At 38.1% G+C, this 27948-nt stretch overlaps 1 protein-coding gene and 1 long non-coding RNA gene across 3 annotated transcripts; both read right to left on the reverse strand.

Annotated features, from left to right (window-relative positions):
- Nucleotides 1–1376: 1376 nt before the first annotated feature.
- Nucleotides 1377–27687, reverse strand: LOC109050938 (ryanodine receptor 2-like; the record flags this gene model as incomplete). Its single annotated transcript, XM_042773385.1, is given in 35 exon segments — nt 1377–1553; nt 2062–2205; nt 2308–2374; nt 2573–2700; nt 3641–3720; nt 3752–3911; nt 5101–5624; nt 6616–6741; nt 7895–8023; nt 8310–8410; nt 8695–8882; nt 10511–10606; nt 10863–10951; nt 12068–12123; nt 12404–12468; nt 12613–12671; nt 13572–13671; nt 13768–13820; nt 15339–15348; nt 15898–15978; nt 16074–16124; nt 16231–16295; nt 16298–16379; nt 16668–16745; nt 17487–17574; nt 17647–17876; nt 18065–18576; nt 19254–19333; nt 20629–20750; nt 21925–22001; nt 22621–22730; nt 22824–22947; nt 24996–25154; nt 25398–25512; nt 25603–27687. Coding segments are annotated over 25 exon segments (2796 nt in total), but the record flags the coding sequence as incomplete, so codon positions are not given.
- LOC109073360 lies at nt 11443–15275 on the reverse strand. Of its 2 annotated transcripts, XR_006162123.1 has the most exons (6): nt 15251–15275; nt 14588–14696; nt 13871–13964; nt 13572–13671; nt 12392–12468; nt 11443–11919 (listed from the first exon to the last, which is right to left on the reverse strand). It is a non-coding gene; the product is annotated as an uncharacterized LOC109073360 (long non-coding RNA). The 2 variants fall into 2 exon arrangements; XR_006162122.1 differs by having other exon boundaries at nt 11443–12468.
- Nucleotides 27688–27948: the final 261 nt, after the last annotated feature.

Consider the following 27948-nt stretch of genomic DNA (forward strand, 5'->3'; position numbering starts at 1 on the left):
ATAATTTTAATGTGAAAACTCACCTCCATGTCCTCTTTAACCTGCTCCTGCTGGTCTCTCAACTCACCAAATGCATCAATGATCAGACCTTTCATACTATGACAACAGAGCAATTCACCAGTCACAAACCCAATTTAGTTTATGCCAAATATTTGAATCCTGCGACACTCCTTTAGACACTCCTTTAGCATCATACAGTCCTCAGATCTCTTCCCATAAACCACTCTCAGCATGTGGGAGTGTGATCTTTTAATGAAGCTCTTCAGTGCTGCTCAGCATGACTTGAGTTAGAGGATAAATTAAATAATTAAAACCGAACACTTCGGCTCATTGTCCTTTATTGAAATTTAGTGCACATATTCATTTAAAGTGCTATTTGCAATTTCAGTAAACTGACTCTCACAATTACTCTATCTCTTGAATGATGGTGAGAAGGATGACGATGATGAAGGAGAAGAAATTGATGTCAAAGATGATACGGTAGAACTCAAACTCGTCACCGGGTCTTCGATCTCATCTCCAATCCCTCCTCCGGCTCGCACACCAACGTACATGTGGAACACACATGAACATTAATATTTACAGATTTATTCACTATTTTTTTTTTTTTTGCATTAGTCCTGTCTCGAAACAGTCATAATTTTGTTTCATATAACCATTTTCCACTACGTCTCCTGTTTTTGCAACTGCACCTTTAATGAATCTATATTGATTCTGTAATGATTGGTTACCATTTTTACATGAGAAATTAGCATCAACACCCCTTATAGGTTGCTGAAAAAGAAAGAAATACTTTAATTTACCAAGGATGCATTAAACAGTAAAGTAATTTATAATGTTTCAAAAGATTTATATTTCAAATAAATGCTGTTCTTTTGAACCTTCTGTTCATCAAAAAATTCCAAAAAACAGCACAATTGTTTTCAAACATTCATAATAATAAGAAATGTTTCTTGAGCACCAAATCAGCATATTAGAATGTTTTCTGAAGGGTCAAGTGACACTGAAAATTCAGCTTTGCCTTTTAAATTGTAATAATATTTTACAATATTACTGTTTTTACTGTATTTTTGATCAAATAAATGCAGCCTTGATGAAATAAACCTCAAACCTTTAAACATTAGTTTAAAGGAATATTCCACCCCAAAATTAAAATTTGGTCATTAATTACTTACCACCATGTCATTCCAAACCCATAAAAGCTTAGTTCGTCTTCAGAACACATTTTAAGATATTTTGGATGAAAACCGGGAGGCCTGTGACTGTCCCATAGACTTAAATATCTTAAATTGTATTTCGAAGACGAACTAAGCTTTTATGGGTTTGGAACAACATGGGGGTAAGTGATAAATGAAAAAAAAAATTCATTTTGTTGTGGAGTATCCCTTTAAGTTAATGGTAAAAGATAAAAGAGGGATACTCACTGTGAGCATATCGTCACATTTCATGTCCACTGGTTCGGCGTCTTCACTTTTATTGTAAAATTTGAAGTTAAAGGCAACCACAGTGTAGAGATACAGAACCATGGCCAACAACCCCACTGTCAAAACCAGCTGAAAGACAGGCAACAGCTTTTCATCACAGCTTCTCACATATACAGTGACCCAAACATCTGGACAGTGTCACACTAATAGTTTTATCAACAAAGACATTAAATTGCAGCAATCCTGAAAAAAAAATGTATCATAGTTTTCACTAAAGTATTAATAATCAACATTTTCAATGCTGATAACAATAAGAAATGTTCTTGAGCATCAAATCAGCATATGAGCATGATTTTTGTAGCAACAAGTGGCACTGAAGAGTAATGCCTGCTGAAAATGCCATGACAGGAATAAATTACATTTTTTAATATATTAAAATAGAAAACAGTTGAATGGTAGTATATAAATATAAAAATATAATAAATAAAACCTGACCAGTTAGTTCTAGCATATTTTTGTTACAATAACATTATAATCACAGTATAATGACATTCATATCAAGTGTGACTTGAGGGTCTAAATACATTTTGGGGCCACTATACTGTATATACACACAAACACACACCAAATGTAATACCTCTTTGCCATTATGTGTAACAGATGACAGTATGGTGCGCAGTGTTTTGAAGCCCATGGTGATGTCTAGCAGGTGGGCAGCAAAGAAGAAATTGTTATAATGACCCAGGAGTGACACAAACATACCATGTCAGGTAAAGAAGAACTGAGAGAAAGGAAAACACAATTTAATTTCAAATTTGACTCAATGATGGCCAATTTCTTCAGGTATAATATGTTCAGTATTCAAAGAGTCAGGGGACCTTACATTGTCGGTGAAAAACACTCCCAGCTTCCATATCTGGTACTTCACATCAAAGGTGTTTAATCTAAAGCTGAAAACATGAGAATGATTTATTTGATTTATTTTAAGCCTATCAGATCTAACACTGATGCCATCATCTGGCAAAACAGAAATCATTTTTTCATTGTCAGTGTCAGCAGATGAAGTGATTGGGCTGTTTTGCTGAACAGAAGCTGGTTTGGTTGGTGAAATAAATATGGTAAATAGTCAAGACAGGGTCGTAGCTCACAGGGCAACCTTTTGCACAGATCTCTTGCTCTCCTGAGCCTCTGAGCTGAAGTCCAGAGCAGCTTTATCAAAACCCAGCAGCTCATTGACACGTGCCGATCCATACAGCTCTCCATATTTTGCCATCACCTGCAGCACAGAAAGCCATCACAGAATGAATCAAGCACAGAAAAGCAGTTTGAACCCGCACCTCAAATCACACAGCTTACTGTACCACATCCAGGGAGTAGATTATTATTAGTGGTGCTTAACCCACTAATTAAATTCAGCATGTAATTCATCCCACACCATTCATGCTACAGTTATGAATGATATCTCAAAGCATGTGTCCTATTGTGGAGAGGTCTGCTGTTACTTATAGACACTGGATGTATGATTTCCACCTGGCGGATGATAAATATTTAGCATCCCGCAGAATGACACTGAAAAAGGGACTTGAGACCGTGTCATAGACACTTGGGGGTAAGCCAGTAAATAACCACAAGCAACCAATCAGAACACCCTAGCAACTGCATAGCAACACAGCCAATCACCCACAACACCCTATCATGGCAGTCATTTTTTTTCTTCTAAAATATGTAGAAATCTGTTAAAAACCATAAAACAGAAATTTTACCTGTAAATAAACAATATTTTAAATTGGAAAAAATAAAAAAACTAAGGAAGGATGACCTATGACCTTAAATGAATAAAAATACTTCTGATTCTGCACAATTTCTAGGTCACTTATAGTAAGTACATTTGTGACACTGATCAAGTTACTCTTTGTAGAGATGGTCAGATTTTCCAGAAATGCTCTTTTGATAATCTCCAGACATGTTGGAAAACATGATCTGATTTATGCAGTTCAAGTCAAAAATAGAAGTATTCCTCTACTGTTTTCAGACTTGTGGACCCCTCTGTATGTCTGAGAGGTTTAACAAAAGCCAGAAAGGCGAATTCATTATTTAGACTATCAAAGATATATGTTTAGTTTCCCCACAAGAAATATATAGTGGGTTATTTGCACAGGCACAAAAGTGCCTGTTGTGCTGCGTGAGGCGTGTGTGAGAGAGAGTGTGTGTATAACCTTCAAACAGTAGCCGATGATACAGCAGAGTGAGATGAGTGTTTGCAGGACAGCCAGGCTGTGAAGAATCATTTTCATGTAGCCATTCTTCTCTTCTAGTTCAAAATAAACTTCCTGTGAAAAAACAGACCAGCCTGACCAGCAACATTAAAGCTGATATTTTAGCAGGGAAATCAATACTCACCTTGTAAAACAGAAGAATACAATTGATGGCAAAATTAAGGAACAGAGCCAACAATCTCATGTTGTAGAAATTTCTTGCAAAACAGTTCTGCAGAGAAAAGACATTGCCGGTCATCAGATCACATATGGATGTTCAGGTCCATGTGGTTAAACATATGTTAGTACAGTGTGCTTGTATTGTGCAGCTGGAAAACAATAGAGACAGAGAGAGAGAGAAACATGCCAGCAGTTTGGTCTACTGAGAGCAGATCATTTTCCAAACAGCTGACTCCTGGATTTCAGTTTCATCTAGTTTTGAAGAGCTGAGCTTTCTAAGTCTACATTTAGGCTTCTTTTCCCTTTTATGTTTATCCTCGTCACTGCAAAACTGAAATGCAATATCTTAGTATATAATATTTTCTAACATTGTAAATGTCTTTACTGTCACTTAATCAATGTAATGCATCCTTGCTGAATAAAAGTATTAATTTCTTTCAAAAAATAAATCTTACTGACCCCAGAACTTTGAACAGAGATAGTGTTTTAGACTGATTCAAACCGGCTCATGAGACTAGGAAATCAGACTACACTGGTCACGGTGTATGTTTTTGATTCAAACTATCCAACAAGTCTTCATGTCAAAACTAATTACACCGTTGTCCATTTAGTGACACAAAGTGACACAATTGTAATGTTTTTATTTAAGTTGACAAAGGTACACTCAAGACTATTGACCTGATATTTGGATGCATTAAGAAATTCATCCAGACTGGCATGTTGATCTCTGCTCGACAGTGTGTACTTTCCTCCTTCCTTCTTCAAACACAAGCCAAAAATATCTGTGAGGAGCTGGGGGTCCCTGGACACAGCAGACAGATCCAAACTCATGCCTCTAAGATTGCAGTGATTAGAAAAGGTACGTGTATGACGTGTTATTCTCTCTGACCGCTCCTTCTCCGAGCCCTATGGTTTCAAACATGGTATGTATCCCGAAGGTCACCTAAAAGGGTCGGCCACCTTCATCTCTTTAGCAATGCCAATAATCCATCCTTTCAGGACGATGTGGTTTTAATTATTTTCCACCTTGTCTTTCTCCTCTTTGTCATCCTTCGCTTTCAGTTCCTCTCCACTCTCTGAACCAGATATCTGTGCAGCAAGCTGCATTTCAAAGACGATGTCTTCACAGAAGTGAACAAACAGCTTCCTCTTTTCCTTCTCTCCTCCCTTATTCACAACATCAAAGATATTTGTATAAGACACACATTAGTAGACCACAAAAGCACATGATTGTTTAATACCTGTGGCTTCTCCCACTGTGTGCAGCTGGATTCGCTGATCTCAGCGTAGTCCCTTTCAAACCGTTTCCTGCTGCCCATTATTTCGACCCTTCCCAGGTGAGGATGGAAATACTTAATCATGCTATCTGCCAGCTCTTGGAAATTCTGCAAGCGGGGATCACTGGGCATGTGCTCAGACAGATTGGTCAGAAGAACAGCCATGTTAAAGCCAATATCTTTGGCCAGCTCATGAAACAGCATCACAAAGTTTGGGTAATCCAGAAGCTCGCTTTCTGCTGTCTCTGCACAGGATAACAGGAACTCAGTCTCTGATTGAGTGTAGCACTTGAAACCTTCTGGGTGGAAGTCCTTCTTGGTAATGAGTCCTCTGCCATCTGGGTCATAGTCACGAAAAGCTTCAGATGATGTGAGGTCTTTGAGTTTGAGGAACATATCAAAGAACTTGAGGATCATCTTCACATTGCTGGATGATTCTACTAGCATATCTACCATTTGTTTGCCAATGGTCCCATTCACTACATTTCCTAGAAACACAAAGAAAAATGTATGCACGTCTTCAATAAAGCTGCTTATCACTGAATTGAACTTGTTTCATAATGAATGTATTTTCCACAGTTATTGAACTAAACTGAACCAACACTGAACTGAATGGAGCTGAATAATGGTAATGGAATTTTGGATTTGACTCATTTTCCAAGTTCAACATGTATCTTAATGGATCTGTTTTTTGGTTATGGAATTTTGGATTTGACTCATTTTCCAAGTTTGCATCACTGATTTTTCAGGTAGGATAATTAGACTCTTTCTTCACTGAAGCTTTGCCCGGTTCATTCGAAATTGGTTGGTGCTCTCTGCTTTCCGCATATGGCCGACAATACGGGTTCACAGTTGGTATGAAAAACAAGCCTCCAGCTGGTGCATTAAAAAATGAAGACTTTTGCGATGAGCTCGGCCTAACGATTAAGATGGAAAGCCGGCGCTTTCACCATGCTTTTTGCAGAGTCAGTCTGAAAGCCTTCAGAAGCTCTATTTGGTAGATAATTGCGACACAATTCCCTGCTGAGTTCATCATTTTTCTTTGCAATGAATAACTAGCAAATAATATTTAAAAGTTTTTCTATAGGCTAACCTGAAAAAAACGGCTCAGGTTTACGACTTGTAACGGATGTCTACCTGGTAGGAATGAGACCACTGCGTCCTCAGGGTCGCTATGGGGCACCTCGTCGTAGCCGTGTTTAGCATACAAAGAAAAATACACCAACGAGTTGTGCGCGAGACAGCCTCTACGTCACTACCGGTGCTGCGAATTAAAACAGGCCCGCGACAAAGAAACTTCACCTCTTTCATTTCGCTGCGTTCAAGCCTGCAGGGAGCTCAGGGAGAAGTGGACTCGTTCACCTATCTGGAACGGGCATGGCCGTTACATCGTAACCTCAGACGTTCCCTCCATAAGCGCCAAACGCTTATACTACTGCGGGTCGGAGAAATTGAGAACAGCCTACAACGCCTTCTCACCATGCTGAAGGGAGTGCAGGCCAGAATCTGGGGAAAAACCCAGCAGAGTACTACCTTGTATCAGAAAGGTAAATATACCATTGCCCCCGGACTCTCTTCGTCCGCCGCCATTTGTGAAATAGCCCTCTTTAAACCAAGACAGCACCAGTAATGCTCACGAGCTTAATTCCTCCGTGCTCAGCAACGGCGAGTTAGAAAAGGCTTGAATCAGATGGAAGAGTCCTTTAAAGGGATCCAGCAGGAATAGCATTTTTTACGGATTCTAGCGAAATGACACAGCGGAGATGTTTTTTTCCAGCTTTTTTCGAAAAAAGCTTGCAAGCACGGAGGATTGTCTCCTCACAGAATTCCAGTCGAAACCCTCTTTACGAAGGGGAATCCGACGTATAAGAATGGTGTGTCATAGTGTCAAATAACGCCGACACGGGCTTTTACCAGCTCAAGAAAGGCTACGAACGCAACCGCGCGAAGCCCGGGCCATGATCGACAGTTTAAAAGAACGCCTTAGAGTACTAGGTGATGATCTTACCACAATGTGGATTTCAGAAATGACGTGAGAAAACTTCAGGCACATTACCATATGCTGATTTCATACTGTTCACGGTTAGTGACGTCCGTGGCTGGCAGCGGCCAATCGTTGGTCAGAGATTTATTGATGCATCTCAGACAAGTAGTCACGACGGGGGTCATCAACTCGACCCTAGTGGACGCAGTTCGAAGTTCCCTTGAGCGCTTGGGATATCACTTGTGAACTCAGAATACCATTGAGAGGCGAACTACTAAACCAGAGTTAGACCAATCTCATGTTGTAGACCCTTATTGGAAAAGGGGAGCGCTGCTAAACTACCCGAGAATCGCCCGAATATCAGATATGTTGAGGGAAGCAGGTGCTTGAAGGTATAAACAAACTTAACACAGGTGCCCATGTATTGTGCAGCAAGAAACAATAGTTAATCCTCAAGAAAGAGAACATGCGGAGCGCGTTTGGTCTTACAAGCACAGGATTTTCAAAACAGCTGACGCCTGGATTCTTGCGTGCACTACTTCCCAAGAGCTGTGCATTTAGAAATCTGCGCAAAGTGTTCACGGCACATGACATGCATGTGGTTTCATGCAAAAAGGACACAGCTCTTATCTTGTGTAATAATATTTTTATAACATTGTAAATGTCTTTACGCTGAACCGCACGGGAGATCAATGGAAGAATTTTTATAAACCTGAATAGCGAGGGAAGCAATCACCTGACGGCAGATATACAAGAGACTTCTGTAACTGCCACCTTCACTTTCCCTGAGCATGCGATAGTCAACTAAGCGGCCACGGAGATTCAGGGTGGAACATGCGGACATAGGGAACTGCAGTGCTGTGCAATGGCACTGAGTGTCAAAGGGAGGGGGCCCCGCAGAAACTGTCCAACAGCGTACCGAACATGAAGCAAAAAAAATTAACACTGACGTCCATTTAGTGACACTGTATACTGAGCACTGATCAAAGGATTCTCCCGAGTTTGTTACAAACATAGTAACCAACAGCCATGTAAACATCGTATATTCAGAAAGGGTAATGTTTATACTTTTAACTCCTGCGCTGGAAGCAAAGGTACGGGGCGCCTAAGGACAGTTCCGGACCTGATATTTGAGTTGCAATTAGAAGTAGATCCAGACAAAAACATCATAGGTCTCTGCATAGGAGACTATGCGTGAGGTTTTCCTCCTTCCTTCGATCAGGTGGGAAGCCAGAAAATGGGTCTGGAGAATTAGGGGGGCCCCTGATTATTACAACAGAAGACCGATCCCTAAAGGGAACGAGAGATACTCGGTTATTGGACTCAGAACTGAGAACGCGTTTCGTCTATCACATCCTTAGGACGATTACCCCCTTGTGACATTGTTCTTAAAAACCTCTGACCGCATGTAGGTCGTGAGTTGCTACACTGCCTTCTGTGCCCGCTTTGATACTCGATGAGGACATCCGAAGGTCTATTATGTTCGGCTCAGACCTGCATCTTCGTTTTACGAAGGGATCTGAAAGCAGCGGAGTGCGCCTTCGTATCCCAGGACTTCTGGGTTTCACACTTACGGAAATACCGAAAAGGTCAGAAGGCGAAACATGGAGCAGCCCGAGTTAAGCCTTCTTTCTTCCCGGGATTCTGCCAGGTTATCCACAGACGTCTCTCCAACCCCACACCAGGAACCATAGTACCTGCTGCTTGGCAGACGCTGCCATTTAGCCTGAGAGCGGCATGTGTGCTCGGTTTTGCAGCTCGGCTACCGATCAGTGAAAAAAACATTCGCCACTTTCCAGGTCTCTTAGCAGATCCGTTATTCACAAAGCATGTATATTCAGATAGCCACAGCCTGACATGCTGCTGCGTATGCCTTGCCACAAAAGCACATGATTGCTTTAATTAGATGGCAGGAGGGAGATTCCCAGAGGATGGTCCCAGCAAGAATGAAAGGGATTCTGCAGGGGGCTCCTTCATGTTTCGCTCACGCCTCGATAGTTAGTCACAAATATTATGCTGAACCGATTTCTGTTGAGGAAGGAAACCGGCTCGTTTCATTTCCAGGTGATCTCTGTTAGGAGATACTTGAATCATGCTATATGCTCAGCTTTGGAAATTCTGCAAGATAACGATCTCATGGCGCGGTCCTAGGACTCCAAGTTGGCTACATAAGAACAGAGAGAATTAAGGCTCAGCATCAAGGTTCCGCATCATGAAACACCTATCTCAATGCTTTCTGGTGTAAAAAACCCAGAAGAGCACTCGCCTTCATATCAGAAAGTGTTGCAAGGTATACATCATCCTCTCCGCGGGCCTGAGTGTCGCGCTGCCACATTAGGCGCGAAAGGTAAGTCCCTAATTAAACCTTCATGACGATCCACCTGAAATTTCACGAACGCATATTCACCGTGCCTCAGCAGTGATGCGCGGTCCTTGAACCGTTTGAAGCAGAGGCGCCTTTTTGTTTTTTTTCGGAAAGAGTGTACGAACTAGATCGTCACATGCTTTGGATGAAAAATGCTCGCCATGCATCAGCCATTTGTTTTGCCAATGGCTCGACATTCACTAACTCTTTACCCTCAGAAATCAGTCTCAAGATCGTGTTGTGTATCGGCCGTCAAAGTAAACGCGTATCACTGAATTGATACATGTGTCATAAATGTATTTCATAGTATTCGCCATGAAACAGACCAGACTGAATTGGAGCTGATCTGGAAGGATATTGGCTTTGACTATTTTCAAGTTTGACACGCTTCAATTGTGTTAAAACAGTAAGTGAAGACGAAAGCAAGAGAATGACGGTGTTGTTCCGGTGCTGTTTTATAGTCGCACCTATATAGTCACGTCAAGCTTCCCCAGAGGCTGTCGCCGGCCAAATCGTTGGTAGGTTTTTTCATTTGTATGCTTCAGACACAGGTCACGACGAGGTGTCCCCCATAGCGACCCCTAGAGGACGCAGTTCGAAGTTCCCTTGAAAGGGAACTTCATTTACATATGGGCAAACACATGGAGGAAGTCAACTACAGCGTCCCAGAGACAACTGTAGGCCAAACTCTGCTGCTTACCTTTTTTAAGAAGGTTTTTTTTTTTGTTTTAGAAAGAGATTTTTTTTAAGAGTTTTTTTACAATATAAAAATAATATCCCCACATTATGGTGTGTAAATGAAGACAGACACAGCAGGTGTGGCATTTGGCCTCTAAGTGCATTCATTTGAAAGCAAATATTAAAAGGAGAGAATAACATAGAATCTTAGGACACAGTTATCAAAATATTACTCGGTATCTTTACATTTTGACGAAGCAGATTTTTCACGCAAGCCCCATCACTGCTGACCCATTTGCTTATGTGCATTTACCTGAATGTATTCAGTGAGTGTGTTGAACACTTGCTTGGCCACGTTGATGGCTTTTGGAGAAGTTGTACTGACCACGCTCATCAATCACATCCTTCCCTGAATAATACCAGTAGAAATCGCTGATGGACTCCTGTAGATATGAGGCCATCCTTCATTCTCAGTATTAGACAAACGAAATGGAGGTGGCCTGTCAGCGATTAATGGTTTTATGGAAATATTACTTGGCAACAAGCTCTGTCTCACTGTTATGGGCCCTTCTCCATTCGGTGCTGAAACTCTCAAAATAATTACAGCAGCAAACATGCATTTTTCATTCCTTTTCATGTATATTACAGACAGGCATAATGAAAAATGTAAGAAACTAGGGTTTGAGTCAGTGGGCTTGCCTGGAGCCTGAGCAGATAGTCCACAGTAGAGATGATAATGCTGACTGTTGTGTTGTTTCCAGTTTGAGTCCGCAGGTAGTTCTGGAAGTCTGTGGGGGAAATTTCATTTGTCTCCAGTTTTTACAAAATTAAACCAGAATATTGATGGTGTTTAAGATTAATATGTGCAAAATAGAGCTGTCAATAGAGTACAATAATCAATAATGAATAATCTGGTGATTTTTTGCATAGTTAACATCTTACATTCAGAAGGTACAGACTGTTTTTCCTTTTACAATGACGATATGAAACAAAACAACAAACATGTTTCGATTGCTAGCCTGCAGCTGCAGTACACCAGTGGGCTTCCAATACTTTTGCTTACTGCCAATACTTTGTGGTTCAGAGTGTGCAGATCTGTAAACTAATATATACAGTAAAAATACAGTAAAACAGTAATATTGTAAAATAACATTACAATTAAAAAAAAGATATTTAAAAGTTAATATTACTGAATATAACTGAATTTTCAGCAGCTGTTATTCTAGACTTCAGTGTCACATGATCATTCAGAAATCATTCTTATATGCTGATTTGGTGCTCAAGAGTTGTGCTGCTTAATATTTTTGTGAATATTTGAAATATATATATTTTGTAACATCATAAACTATCACTTCTGAAATCAAAGTTTTTCAGTTTAAAAAAAATCTTACTGACCCCCAGTTTTGAAGGTAGAATAATTCCCATACTGCCATTGCTTGAGCAACTGCTGATATGTTGGACCACTGTTGTGTAGCACTACAGTGTGTACACTCTTTAGGGAAATCAGTTTACAAATGGCTTACTTATAGTATGGTTAAAGTTGGATAGGAGAAAGTATTTTAACAAAGCATATTACACTTCACCTTTTGACGTTGACAACCAAGGTGCAAAAGAACCTTGCATTATAAAACAAAAAAATAAAAATTAAAAAAAAATAAAACATGTTTGTTCTAACCATTATTATGGCCTTCACAAAGAAGCTTGAGGAATCAGAAAAGATCACAGGTCAGCTGTTCATCTGCCATTACTCTATCGCCTGAGAAAGAGAGGAGGAGAAAGAAAAATGCAGTACAAGCAAATCAAGGTCAATAAAAAGAAAGTATCTGCCTCTTCTGATAGACACATTCGTTTTTCAAAGCACTTTGTTGTGGATGTCAGTGATGTAGCTGAATTGTCCCCAGCACCCACTCCTAAACTCTCTGCTTTGATCTGCCTCTCAAATGCATTCAAATCCAGCACGCTGTGACACAGAATTACAACAGCAACATCAAAAACACAGTCCTATTCTTTTTAAAATACAAACTAACACAGACACTTCCAATTACAGCAAAGGAACAGATTGAAAGGTGAAAAAAGTGATAGAAAACTATGTTCTTTTCTCTTGATTATACTAAGTAACTTTGAAATTGAACACAGAAAGACAAAGTATTTATCCACTTTTAGGTGTTTGAGCAGCTGCTTTCTGTCAGGGAAATGTCTCACAATGCATTAGCAAATAACAACTGAACCTGCAAGACTACATTAGGCCGACCAGACTGTGAAAGAAGTCCACATCTCTCTTCTTTCGCGGGTAATCCAGCATTTTCTAGAGAGAATTCAACAACAGAGAGAATAAACATGAAGAAGTTGTTATAGAAAAGTTGGTTTTGGTTTTAAATGTCAAAATCTTGGGGATTTTATGTTGTCGTCCAAACATATCTGTAATCCAGCCTGACCTTTTCAAACCTACCTGCTGGACAGACATGTTTCCTCCATTCAGGATTGCAATGCCCAGCTTTAATGTGGCTGCTACCAGAGGCCCCATATCACATGGTTCAAATATCACATACAACTTAACAGCATAACATTTGAGCACTGACAATAATAGAAGTCATTGCCAGCTGACTCAAGATATCAGGATAAAGTCATGAATGGTGACCTGTGTCTTACACCAGAGGGTTTTCAATCTTTTTTACGCCAAGGACCCCCAAATATGATGGTCCCCATGTGAGGTATCCCTATTCCTAAAATTTTATGGAAGCTTCTTATTCTTTTATATATATATATATATATATATATATATATATATATATATATATATATATATATATATATATATATATATATATATATATACTGTATATAAATGAATACATTTGAGTAATGGTGCATCAAATTAATCAAAAACAAACAGTAAAGACACTTATAATGTTACAAAAGAATGCTATTTAAAATAAATCCTACTCTTTTTAACTGTTTATTCATCAAAGAATCATGAGAAAATGTATCACGGTTTCCATAAAAATATTAAGCAGCACAAAAAATGTAAAAATTTTAAAAATAAGAAACGTTTCTTGAACATTAAATCAGCATATTAGCAACATTTTTGATGCATCATTTTCATGTGACACTCAAAAGTACAGTAATGGCTGTTAAAAAAGTCAGCTTTGCCAGTTTATTGGACTTCTATTGGACTATTGAATATTACCAAGGACAGGGATTAGCCAGGACATTTTGAAAAACAACTCCAATTGTATTCATGTGAAAGAAGAAAATCATATACAACTAGGATGGCTTGAGGGTGAGTAAATCATGGGGTCATTCTTCTTCCCTTTTTTCCATGGACCCCCTTGGGGGTTCTCAGACACCAGTATGAAAATTCCTATCTTAGGGAGAAGATAAAGGAACAGTATGTGTTTTGACTGATACCTTTGCTGGTGCTGAGGTTCTGCAAGACCATCTCAGCAGCTCCGTGTTCATGAAGTCGGGCCTGCTGATACAGCAGCCTCTGCTTTTCCATCTCTTTATCCTAAGACTATTAATTAGTTACTCAATCAATTCACTAAGAAATAAAACATGCCAACTGTGTCTCACTCTATAATTCCTGAAGCCAATCATTGATTACATAATTAATGAACCCACTGTACAGAACTGTGTCAGCATCCTCAGCCTTTTCTCCTACAGTTAAACAGAAAATAACTCAGATTCCCTTCATTTCCATTGTTCACCTCAAATGATTTCAGGCCATCTTTATCCTGGTCTTCCTCACTTTGGCAACTCTGCAATGCAGAGTTACATTTCAGCTTGAATGCTGAATGTGTTCTGCAACAAAAAGGAATAAACTTGTTTAGAAACTCCCAGCAGTGCATCTTACTTTGGCCATTACTTCAGCATAGTACTGTACATGTACAGGTCATCCTTCTCAAGTTTACTGTAGAGACAAGAGACAATAGTGTGAACCAGGTGGGTTTCGATGTGTTTTACAACTTTATCATTTTCAGGCATGGTCCCAATGGAAAAACCAAAATTTAAGCCAGCATGAAATATTTTACATTTTATATATCAAGCATCTCCTTCTATATTAATCTAAGAATGCAATGAGAAACAAGGCAATTTAATATAAATACACTTTTTAGTACCAAGTAAAATATATTGATAGAAAACTGTTCTTATTTCTTCAATATTTGTGTGTGCTACATAATATTTTTCCTGATTTAGCTTAACGACATGTTAATTTGCATTTAACCGTGCTAGCCAAATATCTTGTGGGCCTTTTATGAGACAAGTTGGTCAGGTTGCTTCCAATGTAGACATCTTCCTAGGTTTTCAAACAGAGCTGAAATACTTGCTAAATTGATGTTGAAAATGGTTTTGGCTAGCCTTGATCTACACGCAAACACAAACAAATGCATGAATCAATCACACTAAAACACACACATACAAACCTCCTCTCAGTCAAGGCACTTTGACTGAAAAGACTGATAAGCTGACGGAGTGATCAATGTTGTTTCTCTGCTTTGCTCCCTCCTTCAGGATCTCTACATGAGCTGCTTTCTGATGGGGATAAAAGTATTCCTATTACTATAAAATCAAAAAAAGCTCATGGGTTATATCTGGAATTTTCTTTGGATTCTTACAATTTGAGGTTCACATAACTAGACGAGACTGTCCCATTTTGTTCTAAAACATAAATTATACAGTTACACTACTGTTCAAAAGTTTTTATTTTGTGAAATATTATTACAATTTAATATAACTGTTTTCTATTTTAATATAATTCCAAAGGTAATATATTTCTGAGATGGCAAAGCTGAATTTTCAGCAGTCATTATATTCCAGTTTTCAGTGTCACATGATCCTTCAGAAATCATTCTAACATTCTGATTTGGGGCTCAAGAAACATTTATTATTATCAATGTTTTTGAGTACATAAACTTGCATCATTGTGGTTATATTAATTGTACTCATAAATTGAAAACTGTTATTCAAAAAACCCATTACAAAAACTTCCAAGGGAACCTGTGGTGAATTAGCCTTCCTGGTTGGGCTACAAATACGTCATAATTAAGCAGCTCATCTGGGGAACACAGCCAATCAGAAACACTCACAGCCAAATCCTTAATTAGTCTGTCCTCAGGTGAGTCATGCTCTGCCTTCAGCCAAGCTCTCTCATAACTCCTGCAAGAAAAGGTTCACCACTCAGTGCCTGCAGAAAAAGACAAATCTCATGTTAAAAACGAATTAATGTTGGTTTCAGCCAAATAAAACATAAGGAAGATGACAGAATGTCCTCTTTATCTGAATTAGTTCAACAACATTGCAGCTCTCAAGTATTTCTGCTGCCTTCAGCTTTAATAACTTGGGTAATTCATAATGCAATATGGAGAGTAAATGGACTTGTCATAACTCTCTTTGCAGCAAACCTGGGAAAACTGTACAAAGGAACCATTCTCAAACAAACAACTACAGCCTGTTTGCTCTGCTTAGACAACATCTTATGCCACACTGCCCTCTTCATCTTCTGAGGCCGCTCCACGTGACAAAAACACAACTTTATGTCAAGCATTTATTAGAAAAGAACCATACAAACACCAGAAGTGGGCAAAAATCTCCACCAACGTGCACTGGTTCATGTTTGAATGTATTAATGGCATGACCTTAAAAATTAAATTTTATAGTTCACATCCATTCAGATATCGACATACACAATTTATGCCATCAATTATCATTTGCAGCAATTCATTGCCAGTCTAACCTGATTCAGATGGAAAAGAACACAAGCGATGTTTAAGATCCTCTCAACACTGAGGGAAACTGCTGAGTTTTCACATTGATCCTGGCAAAAAGAAAGAAGAAAAGTGAGCTGAGGAGGCTCAAATAGCATTTTCACAGGACTTTATCGGCTCTTTCACAAGTTGTCTTCTAACTCACCTGTTGCAGGTTGTTGCAAATGTACGCTCTTACCTCATCTTCTGTGTCCCTCTAGAAATAGATGAATGTTTCAGGTATCAGGAAAAAGAATTACAATATTTTTCAAGATGAGGAATGGATTGATTTTGTCATTATTGATCAGTATGAACAGACGTACCTGAGAGAAATGGCTTTTGGGATGACTGACCAGGCCCTGATCTCCATGGTAACACCCATTCATGGTGCCGCCACAATGAGAGAGGTGTGTGTGGAGTAACAATCACCCTTCCTCTTCACCTTTCTCCTCTCCTGGCTGCACACCCTTCCCTAATGAAAAATCATACAATTTAGTTTCATTCAATATTATTGAACAGCATATTTGGGTTGAATAATGACTTGGGCGTTTATTAAAGCCCCTACAGGCCTCTGAGTTTACAGACCAAAGATTAATTTATTTTAAAAAAAACAGTGTAAAAAATTAGGACAAAGCAAACTTGGTCAGAATTTAGAGGAACTAGAAAGCAAAATGTAGTACACAATCATTTACAGAGTTAATGAAGGGAAAAACCGTGTGTGTTCTAAACAATCAATACAGTATTAGTGAAATGAAGAGACCTTATCCATCCTGCTTTTGCTGCTGTTCTCCAGGAATGTCGTGTTGTTGACAAAGCTCTGTTCTTCCCATTTGAAATTCTAAAGAAAAACAAACAAGTGTGTAAATGATGCATTTTTTAAAAATGTAATGAATGCACAAAAGGTACAAATGTATGTCAATAAATTTACATTTTTAACCTTAAAAATAAATATTAACCATAAAAATAATAATGTACATTTTTAGAGATAGATGATACAAAGGGGACATACACAATTTGTTTTGTTTTTTTCTTTTTTCATCATTTGAATTTTTTCCCTGAGGTCATTTTATAACATTAGTCAGACAAAAAATGATCATATCTTTTTTTTTATTACATTATTTGAATTTAGTGTTCAAATAGGCATCATTGACATGTAAATATGGGTGAACATGTGCTGTGTGATGTATTTCTCATGGCAGAAAATCTAATATTTTGGAATGAATATATTTTGGATCCCTGCACATGACAAGAAAAAAATACATATTGTGGCTACAAATTCATTCAAACTATTTATTAATTAATGGCAAACTTCTATTAATTTGTTTTTTCGTTTTAGTTAAATCACGGCCATGTTCTACTAATTTGTTTTCTCATTTCAATTTAGTTAATTTGTGGCCACAGTTAAACAAAAACAAGGGAACACATGAGTACAATATGCCCACAATTGCACTAAAACAAGGGAATTTGTTATTAAAAAGTGGCTATGATTTTATTGTGTGGGTTTCGTATATTTTAGCTTCAAAACATTTTTCAGGACATCGATGACATGGATATCATAAATATCATAAATATTGCTTACATGAGATTTAGCCCAAAAAATGAAGACTTCAGCTACGAGGGAGAAAAGCTTCTCAGCATCTGTGTCCACTTCTCTCACCCAACTCATTCTGATGATACCAAAGATTAACCAACGGTGACTTTAAAACTGAAAACAGGTTGAATACTGCACTGTTTCTCACCTGTAAATGGAATGAGTAAAGGGTAAAATGCATAGATATCTTGGACCAACACAGTAAACCTTTCCTGGATGTCAAACTCCTGCTCTGAGACATAGCTACGCCCCTCTGTCTTCAAATGCTCCTCCTCCAGGAGCACTGACTCCGCCCTCTTCCTTAACGTTTCCATCAAATGAAGGAAATGGCTCTTCAGGAAGTGTGGTTCTGCTTGCTGATGTGAGGCTGGCCAAATACTAAAAGAAATGCTCTGCTATTTATGGCATTTGTGGTTATATTTGGACTTTTCTATGTAATTTGCCATTTGTTATAATCACAAAGTTTTTACAGCACTTCTTTTGGATTTCTTCTAAAATAGATGCTTCAATGACACATTAAAATCTCCATAATCTAGTTATTCACTTCTCTAGTAGGACCAACTCACCTGCGAGACGTTTCGTCCAAGCACTGTCTGCAGTACCCAGGTGGGCGTGGATGATGGAGAGGATGTGACCCAGTAGGGCATTTGCATACTGGGGTGTGACAGAGGAAGAATAGCCCTCCTGGGATGCTTGGTTACCAACCTCCCCCATCGTGAGACATATCTACACAGCAGAGGAAGCGTCACTTCAGTAACCTTTGTCAAAAGGGCATGATGGGCCGCTGGTCCTGCCTCTGAAAGCTCTTCGACCTCTGAGAAAGCCTCCTGCAAAGTGGGGAGGAGCCTACAGGCTCTCCCAGATAAAAAGACCACACCAAAATCCATCAGGAAAAACAGCATGCAGCAACGTGAGTGTGTTCACGTTTTGGCGTTCTATCGAACTTTTCTTGCCTTTACCTTCACCCTCTTCATTACTCATAGTGTCGGAGAGGGAATGAAGGTCAGTCAGCTCCAAGAAACACATAGGAAAGGCTGCAGATAAAGCAGACAGACACTCCCCCAAGACCGACCTCTGCCTATCAAAACAGAGATAAAGGCTTATCGACAGATGAACCAGAAACCTAGACATGAGCTGATAACTATGGAGCACACAAGTTTCATAAGGACAAACTAAACAATAAGTAATAACAACAATAAATAATCAGAATAAAATAATAAGAGCCAAACACCCAAAGTAACATAATTTGAACAACATAAATAAATTTCCTTGCCATCATGTCTGTCCAAACCTGTATGCTGTTTTTTTTCATAGAACTCAACAGGATTTTAGTAGATTATTTATGCATTTATTTTCAATACAGCTGATAGTGACCGTGTCAGAAAAGCCACAAAATTGTTAAATATTTCACAACATTACTGTTTTTAATTATTTTAATGAAATAATTCCAGGATTAGTAAGCATAAGAAAACATTTTAAAAAGTCTTACAGACCCTCAAACTTCACTTGTGTAAATAGTCATCATATCACTGCAGAAGACTTGACGTGCAAAAGTATAGACTACTTTTAAGGTGATTTTATTATGAGTTTTTGGAATTGACAGGCATGGAATAATAATAAAAAAAAAGTTGCATTAACTTCAGCATTTCTTTTTGTTCCAATGAAAAAATAACAGCATGGGTTTGGAACAACATGACAGCAAATACTGCCAGATTTTCATTTTGGAGTGAAATAATCCTTAAGTGACAATGTTACCTCAATGAATGTACCACTGCAGGTGCCAGGAATGTATAAACAGCTGAGGATCCTGTAGCAACAGGAGTGCACTTCATCCACTGAAAGAAAAAACAAATCATAGATTTAAAAATATATATTTTTTCTTCTATAGTTTTTGCAAGCATTCTTGAATCCATGAAGTTCAATGTAAATAAAAAAGCATCTCTGACACGTATGTAATCCTCCAGAAGAAAGGCTGGTTTAAAGTGTTTTTCAATTCATTATGGCATAACTGCACATTTCCTATTAAAATATACACCCAGACACACATGCCCATGATCAAACAAAAGAGGGGTCAAACACAGGGCTGAATCTCATGCAGACATCAAGTGCCATTCTAAATGGCAAAACAGAGGTAACTGGAAAAGGGAAGTGATATGCTCATTCCAAAACTTTTGAGAATATTTTTCAACTGTCTTTCCACAACCTCCATTTATTTTCCCTCCATCTGTTCATTCATCATAGGACACACTAATCTATTCATTATTCATCCAATTAGCTGCAGTCATTTCTTCCACCCATTCCACCCTCTCCCCTTCTCTCTTACCGATCAGTCCCCCTCTGTGCTGCTTCTGGGCATCGTGCAGGAATAGAGCAGTGAGCACCGGGATCAGGACGGAGGTGGTGTATTTTATGACTTCACTGTCTCCCCTGCTCTGGGCTCAGTTCAGTCCGTACTCATCCCAGGTCACATAATCTACCGTTAGCTCGAGATCTTCTGCCGCGGCTTAAAAAAACGACCACAGCAACACCCTGACAGATTCTTTAGCAGTTTTCATTAACATCCTAGAGTCAAATAATTATTTTCAGATATTTTTTACAGGTGCACTCAATAAGATTTTGTTTATGCTTCTCTATCTAAAAAAGAAAAAAAAAGTCTCTTCAATCCACATTTAACATGTTTTTAAGTCATAAATGAACTCTTTCAAAAAGAGTATAAACTCAATACTTGAAATTCATTTGCTGTGTATCCAAAAAAGGATTACATGCCGAGATCTTCTTTTTATTTCAAAGTAAATAATAAATAAATAATAAAGTTATAGCCGTCTTAGACACCAAATGGCATGGATGCACAATCATGCACGTTTTCAGTTATTGATATCATTGCATAAATGCTCTATACTTAGTCGCCCATGATTTATTCCATTAGCAAAAGCTTTCAAATAATGGATGTTAAACTGAGTAGTATTTATCTGGTCATGCGATCTTAACATGGCTGGCCCCATAAGGGGACCCACTCCATGTAAAATAAAGCAGCTTTTATAAAATGACTGAGGACCATTGGCTTATGTAAGAAAAACCTGACCCACATAATCACATGCAAATGTAATGGCAGCCTGTCATCACAAATTACCTTGTGGCCATCTCTTTTTCTTTATTGGTGGACTGGTAGCCATCTCTAAGTGAACACATTGCAGTGGAGAGGAAGTAGAGATTGTGATTTTTGAATTATTGCTCTAATAGTGGCAATACAACCTGGGACAGAAAGAAAAAGAGGCTTGAACACAGACTAAACAACAGAATAAAACAACAGTTACCAGCTGAAGAAATGTTCACTTCAGATTTTTGTAGTTAGGTTTTAAAGATTTTTATTGCACATTAATGAGACTGATAGCTGAGGAGGTCAGGGAACAGCTGACCGTTGTTATTGATCTTCTGAAAGACTCTTAAACGGCATGCAGCATATTGTCTCAGAACAGGGATGGACAGCAAAAAAACATGACATCTAATCAATAATGGAATCAGCAGTGACATGACCCACAGAGATGTCCCTATGAACAACACAAAAACCATAATTATCTGCAACTACACATATTTACCATGACAACTGTGATTCAATTACAACAACATGTAAATGTTAATTGCAAAGCTTTGAAGAAGCTGAGATGTCAGCCTGGTTATCACTTAAAGGGTTAGTTCACCCAAAAATTAAAATTATGTCATTAATGACTCACCCTCATGTCGTTTCAAACTTGTAAGACCTCCGTTCGTCTTCGGAACACAGTTTAAGATATTTTAGATTTAGTCCGAGAGCTTTCTGTCTCTCCATTGAAAATGTATGTACGGTATACTGTCCATGTCCAGAAAGGTAATAAAAACATCATCAAAGTAGTCCATGTGACATCAGAGGGTCAGTTAGAATTTGTTGAAGCACCGAAAATACATTTTGGTCCAAAAATAAAAAAAATTACGACTTTATTCAGCATTGTCCTCTCTTCAGGGTCTGTTGTGAGTGCGTTCAAGACGCTGCTGACGTGTTTTCTGGTGCGCCCAGACAGTATACCGTACATACATTTTAATGGAGGGACAGAAAGCTCTTGGACTAAATCTAAAATATCTTAAACTGTGTTCCGAAGATGAACGGAGGTCTTACGGGTTTGGAACGACATGAGCGTGAGTCATTAATGACATTTTTGGGTGAACTAACCCTTTAAGATACATTAAATAATTCCAATGTACAAACTACACATCTGCAGTGTCTAAAAATAATCCAAAAATCCATTTCATTTGGATAATTATTTGGAGTTCTAATCAGGCAGTCATTTAAATATGTCTGTCATTCTACATTCACTTGGCTGCTATGCCGTAATGAATACCCTTTGATATCAGTTCTGTTCCAAATGTTTGACCTGCAGTAAAGATAACTGACCTTTATTAAAAAATGAATTTATCACTCACAGGGAACTTTCTCAGCCCTGTCAATCTGCCCTCGAGCCTGAGCAACCTCTGCAAAACACAACACATAAATTAAATGAGCAGATTTCAATGCAAGGCATTAACATGCTTCAGACATTAAGAGACCACATAGCTGAAATTAACTGATATCATGATCATTTTAAGGAATAGTTTGCCCCAAAAAAATGTTTTATTCACTTGACAAGGCAACTAACTGAAGTTGTAATTGTAATTTGTTTAAATTTGTAATAATTTTAGTTAAAAATGACCACTGATTCCCACTTTTACTTATTGAACATATCTTTCATATTTGAATATCAACAATGGCTCTATGAATGCTAGTTAGATTTGAAAGCAGATTGAATTACTGATATTAAATGTTGGTCTGTCCCTCTCATAACACTATTATATGACTACTGTTAATGATTTTTCAAGCTTCCAATTCGATTATATAAAAAGAGCTATGTGAAAACTTTTTTCATGAGAATTTGGAAAGGCATGAAGATGATTAAATAACAATTTTCATTTTTGTTTAGACTATCCTTTGAACACCCCTTTCAGATGAGTGAGGCCTTAAAATTACAAGGCAGTTAGATAAAAAGACAGATGTGCAAATAAATAATTGGAGAGAAGTGGAGTGGAAGAACAGGGGAAAGTGTGTGTGTCTAACCCAGGTCTGGTAACAGCTCCTGGGCTTGCTCAGTGAGACAGGGGGCTTGCTGGAGCAGGCCTTAAGCGAATCAGCTTGCAATTGCTGGGAAATCTGCCACCTTTCTGTTCCTGTGCAGTGAGAATCCAGTCAGTGAAAATGAAATGGACACTTCAAAGGGATAATGCTCATTCTAGTATCCAGTAGCAGGAAAGGATCCTCACCTCCTCACTGAGTACCCATTGATGTGGAAGAACTGGAGAACATCTTGAGCTTTGTCTCTGACTCGACTCTTGTCTTTAACACTCAGAGCATCATATGGAACAAGCAGAGGGTGACTGCCCCCACCTGGACAAAATCAGCATCAGCGTAAACAGACTATGGCTTTGCCGCTGTTAAAAGTGTTTTATATAAGGAATGCATTATAATTCATTAAAGTGGTGACAGTTATTAATATTAATTAGTAATTAGTGCATATTATTACACAGCTCTCCGCAATAGCTGATAGTGACTGGTCATTCTAGGTCAAATATTTGTGCATAACTGATTATTACAACATATATATATATATATTGTAATAATCAGGATAGCGCACAATCAGCTGGTTATTATAGCAAATAAATAAATAACCGCACATAAATAAATAAAAAATTCAGGGTGCCACTGGTGATTATTTTGCAACATTATTAGTTTATAAAATATTGTAAAATATGAGTATAAAGTAATTTATTCCTGTGATGGCATAAGTTTGTGGATCATTACTCTAGGTTACAGAATCACAAGAAACTTTAGAAATCATTGCTCAGTTGCTGCTCAATAACTTTTTTATTATTTGCAATGTTGATGTTGTTGGTACATTTGTTTCAGGATTATTTCCTGAATAGAAAGATCAAAAGAATAGCATTTATTTGAAATAAAAATATTTTGTAACATTATAAATGTCTTTACTGTCAATTAAATTTAACAGCCTTGCTGTGTATAAGTATTAATAATTATTTTTGAATGGTAGTGTATATATACACCTGTACAGTGTACATCCACACACCACACACCCAGTATTCCTATTTCACAGTGTTTTTGTTTCACTGTAATACGCAGGTGGCTGCAGGAACCCTAATTTATTTCACTGTATCATTTCTCACAGCGCCCCATCTGTAACAATAGACAGCTATGAAGACAAAACACAATTTATGTTCTCCATAGAAACAAAGAATTTATCTGGTTTGATATCTGTATTGAATGCATTTCTGAATTAGCAATGTCTTTTAAAAACCTAAGAGCTGTTAATTGGTCTATTCTAAACCCCAGTTGCTTTGTGCCATATCTAATACAAAACAGCTGTCCGTACAATTTATGCAGAAAGAGTTTGCCTTGATGTACAGTTGTCAAAGTGGAAAACAAAAACAGCACATTATTGGTCTACTGAAATGCTAAAACATTTTAAGATATGTATACACTGAACATAATGGAAAACAATTATACAAATAAAACAATTAATATTATTTAATATCAAAGTAGTATTGTTTATAATAATATACATTTTTTTATATTTTATTATTAAATGCTGTTCTTCAAGTTCAAAAAAAGTGGAAGCAAAATCACTGAATGTGACTTATACACAGTTGTGAGCCGTATGGAGAATTTTTGGAAGCACGTTTAAGCTTTTATGGATATATTTAATCTTTTCTAATGCTCCAAGCAGGGACCAGCACTGTTTAGACAGACATAGAGCAGCAGTTCTCTGTGAAAGTGTCCATTACCATGCCAGACTGTGAGATCCTCCTAGCTGGGTTGTGAAAGCCTTGTGACTCGCCCTCATTGGTACTCTCAATGGTCCAGCCCAATACCAGCATGCATTTCACAGTCTCTTTAATGACCCCTCGATAACCTTCTTTATCCTCACATGCAGAGCAGCCTCACTGTGTGACAATAAACTGCATGTTTCTTTTTTTATTTCTTTGAAAAATATTGAATATCTGATATCGTTATTTGCAATGTTTCTACATGCTTTGTGTATGAGGAAGCTACCTTCTCAGAAAGAGCTCTGTAAGGTTTTAGGAGTGGATGAACTTTAGCACTCTCAGAAAACTGTTCTCCATAAACCCAGCCGTTACCAAACTAGAAAACAATTATTAAACACAAATGGCTTTAAAACTACAGAATTCCCAAGGTTTCCACAATATTAATAGTGGTTACTCTCAAAAAATTTATTTAAAACTAATGGATTTAAAAGTACAGAATTCCCAAGGTTTCCACAATATTAATAGTGGACTGTCACACTATAATGAATTAGGACTGGATTGTTATGGAACTTCAACTCTATAGAAGATTTCAATCTTACTTTGTTCAGCTGGTTTAGGATGTGTTATGGAACTTCAACTCTATAGAAGTCTTACTTTGAGGTGGCCAGGGGTCGAGGACAAAACTGTCTCTCTGAATCCTGAGTGTCTCTCTCGTCCTCCTGTGCAGCTCGGGTCAAGGTGGTCTGGAGGAATGGCCCCAGCAACTGCACTGAGACAACCCAGGGCCAGTTTGAATAGGTCTGCATCGTAAGACTGTGGACGACATTGAAAAGCAAACATTTTGAGTGTGCAATTAAATATGAGGTTCAAACAGTTTGATGCATAAAAAAAGAACAGACACCATATCCCACAAAAAAAGAAAAAAAAGAGAAAAAAAAACAGTTTAGCAAAATAAGTAAACGCTCTTTTGGAGAAATGAATTGTGGGGTCATATGGTTTGTAATGAAAGAGACTTTTCTGTCTTTTTCACTTTTTTGGCAAGAGAACTGAATGTACCCCAAAACAGCCTTATTGCCAGATGAAGTTCTTCCTCTGTGGCAGAGCCAAAGCCACCCCATCCATCATTCTGACAGTAGTACTTCCTGCTCTACTCATAATTATTGGTCAACAGCTGAAAGCAGAAGTGACCACAGTGATAAGTAGAATTGTTGCAAGAAAACTTTTTTTTATTATTATTTAATTTTATATTTTCTCTTTAGACCTTGAGTGGCATTGTGGAGTTTTCTGATAGTTGAGGGACGTCAAACACAAGATTATGCAGCAGAGATTGCAACATGGAGGGATTCCGTTTTCTGTGGGAAGAAAGTAGAGCAGAGAGGAATACTTACTTAGCAATGGCAGCAGAGCCACACATATGTATCAACTAAGGGGCCAATGCCATATCTGTTCCACCTAACCCCGTCTGCAAAGAGAGAATATATATACACAGCCATTTATGCTGCGGCGCCCGGGGAGTGTTTACTGTTACTTTTGATCAATTTAATGCTTCCTTGCTGAATAAAAGTATTAATTTCTTTTTTCAAAAAATATATTTATTAATCCCAAGCTTTTGGTAATGTGACTTCAGTTCTGCAACCAGAGGACCCACACATCAATAGTATGGCCTGTTTTAGGGGTGGTTGAAATTATGTTTTCTTTTTATGTTGCATTCAGACAGAGCTGTTGAAACATGTAGAACAGAGAGAGCTGTTGGAATATGTCAAATTAAAACTTCAAGCCTTTAGGACCCCCTTAACCTTTATTTTGGCTTCCACTGCGGGATTCAATCCTTAAATAGGGGGTCCACAAACTCAAGATTTTCAGTAAATAAATGACTTAAATTTCAGATTTATTCCTCACACAAAACAATTTGACTTCAAAAGACTTGGAATATAGTGCATGAGTTGAATTGCTTTGATGATGTTTTATGACATTTTGGAGCTCAATAGCTCCATTCCCACTTATTTGCATTATCCCCACTTATTATGGAAAAAAGCACCACAGAGATTCAGCTAAAATTCCTTTTGTGTTTCACAGAGGAAAGGTCAAAAAAAGGTCATATCAGCTTGAAATGACATTATTCAAATTAGGGTGAACTTTTCCTTCATATAATGCCTGTCCCTCTTACAGAATCCATGTTAACAGCTGCTCGCAGGTCCGGCAGGAAACCATTCTCCAGCAGACGTAGTAAGAACTGCATGTCCTGAACTCCGTAAACCTGGTCCAAAAACAGCACCATGGCTGCTTTGTGATCCGGACAAAATATGACATGTCAGACTCCACCACTAGATCATCTGAGTATAACAATCACAAAATATTTTCAACCACCAATGAATCACTTTTAGACATAAAACCTCTACTAACTATCTTTGCCAGCAGCCATGAACTAAATTTACTAAATTTACTGAGCTCAGACTCTCTCTTTACACTGATTTCAGTTAACAATCAAATACATAACAAACAAATGATTTTTGCATCATGAATGTATATTTTATGCACACATTCATACGCACAATTAATTACAATTGATAAACTAAAAGGAATATTGATGATTCCCTCCAGATCCTCTCTGTGGACGAGAGACCGCAAGATCGCCCTGATCCGGATGGCCTCACCCTTCCCCGCTTCTATGAGCTGCAGGCCATTTACACACATAACAGAGAGACCCATTAGCAAACCTTGAAGAACCTTTCAAACCTTTAATGAAAACTGACTGTGCCTTAAAAAGAAGATAAACCCAATAAGGGCTCTGCAACTCAATCCTTCAAACACATTACGAGGCTCTTATCTAGCTTTCCCAGCAGGTTTCCTGAAACACTTACATGCATCTCAGGGGTGCAACGACCCAACAGATCAATGAAAGCAGAGTAGAAGGTCATTATGGCGTGTCCCATGTGGATGACATCATCATCTTCATCATCAAGTGTGTCACTGGACATGCAGGTGAGAAAGAGACATGGACATCTCCAATGTGACCTCTGACCTGATCTCCTCAGGTATACTGTACATAGGGTCATGATCTGTTGGATCTGAGTGTAATAAGCTCTCCAGCCATATCTCTCCTCCAGATGGGCCACTTCCACAGGCTGAGCGTGGTCAGGTACTCGGGTACACCGCACAGTTGTTAGGTGTTGAACACACAGTCTAGGAGGGACCTGAGGCTTTGCATTTCTTCTTTCACTCCGAAAAACTCCAGCTGATAGTGGCATCACATTCTGTGGGCAGCAATACAAATCGATAACCTGCATCAAATATTATAGATAAAACTATATAAAAAAACAAAGTAATTTGATGTTTTCTTTCTTATGTGCAGAAATGAGTTTTTAACTGTGTTTATGTAAAGATAATAAAACAGAAACTTACGTAAGGATATTTAATATAATCTTTAATCTTGTTCTGATCCAAGCCAGAAATGTATGTGTTGTAATCAATTTTAAAAAGACTGATACTGCATTCATGGTTTTTATTTATTAATTTCAAAGGAGACTTTGCTGAAAATGAAATGTGCTATTTAGATGTGTTTTTTTTTAAAAAGATTTGTTCTTTTTGAGATTTTGAGGGTGTGCAC

Source organism: Cyprinus carpio, chromosome A17 (genome assembly GCF_018340385.1).
Source record: "Cyprinus carpio isolate SPL01 chromosome A17, ASM1834038v1, whole genome shotgun sequence".
NCBI lineage: Eukaryota > Metazoa > Chordata > Actinopteri > Cypriniformes > Cyprinidae > Cyprinus > Cyprinus carpio.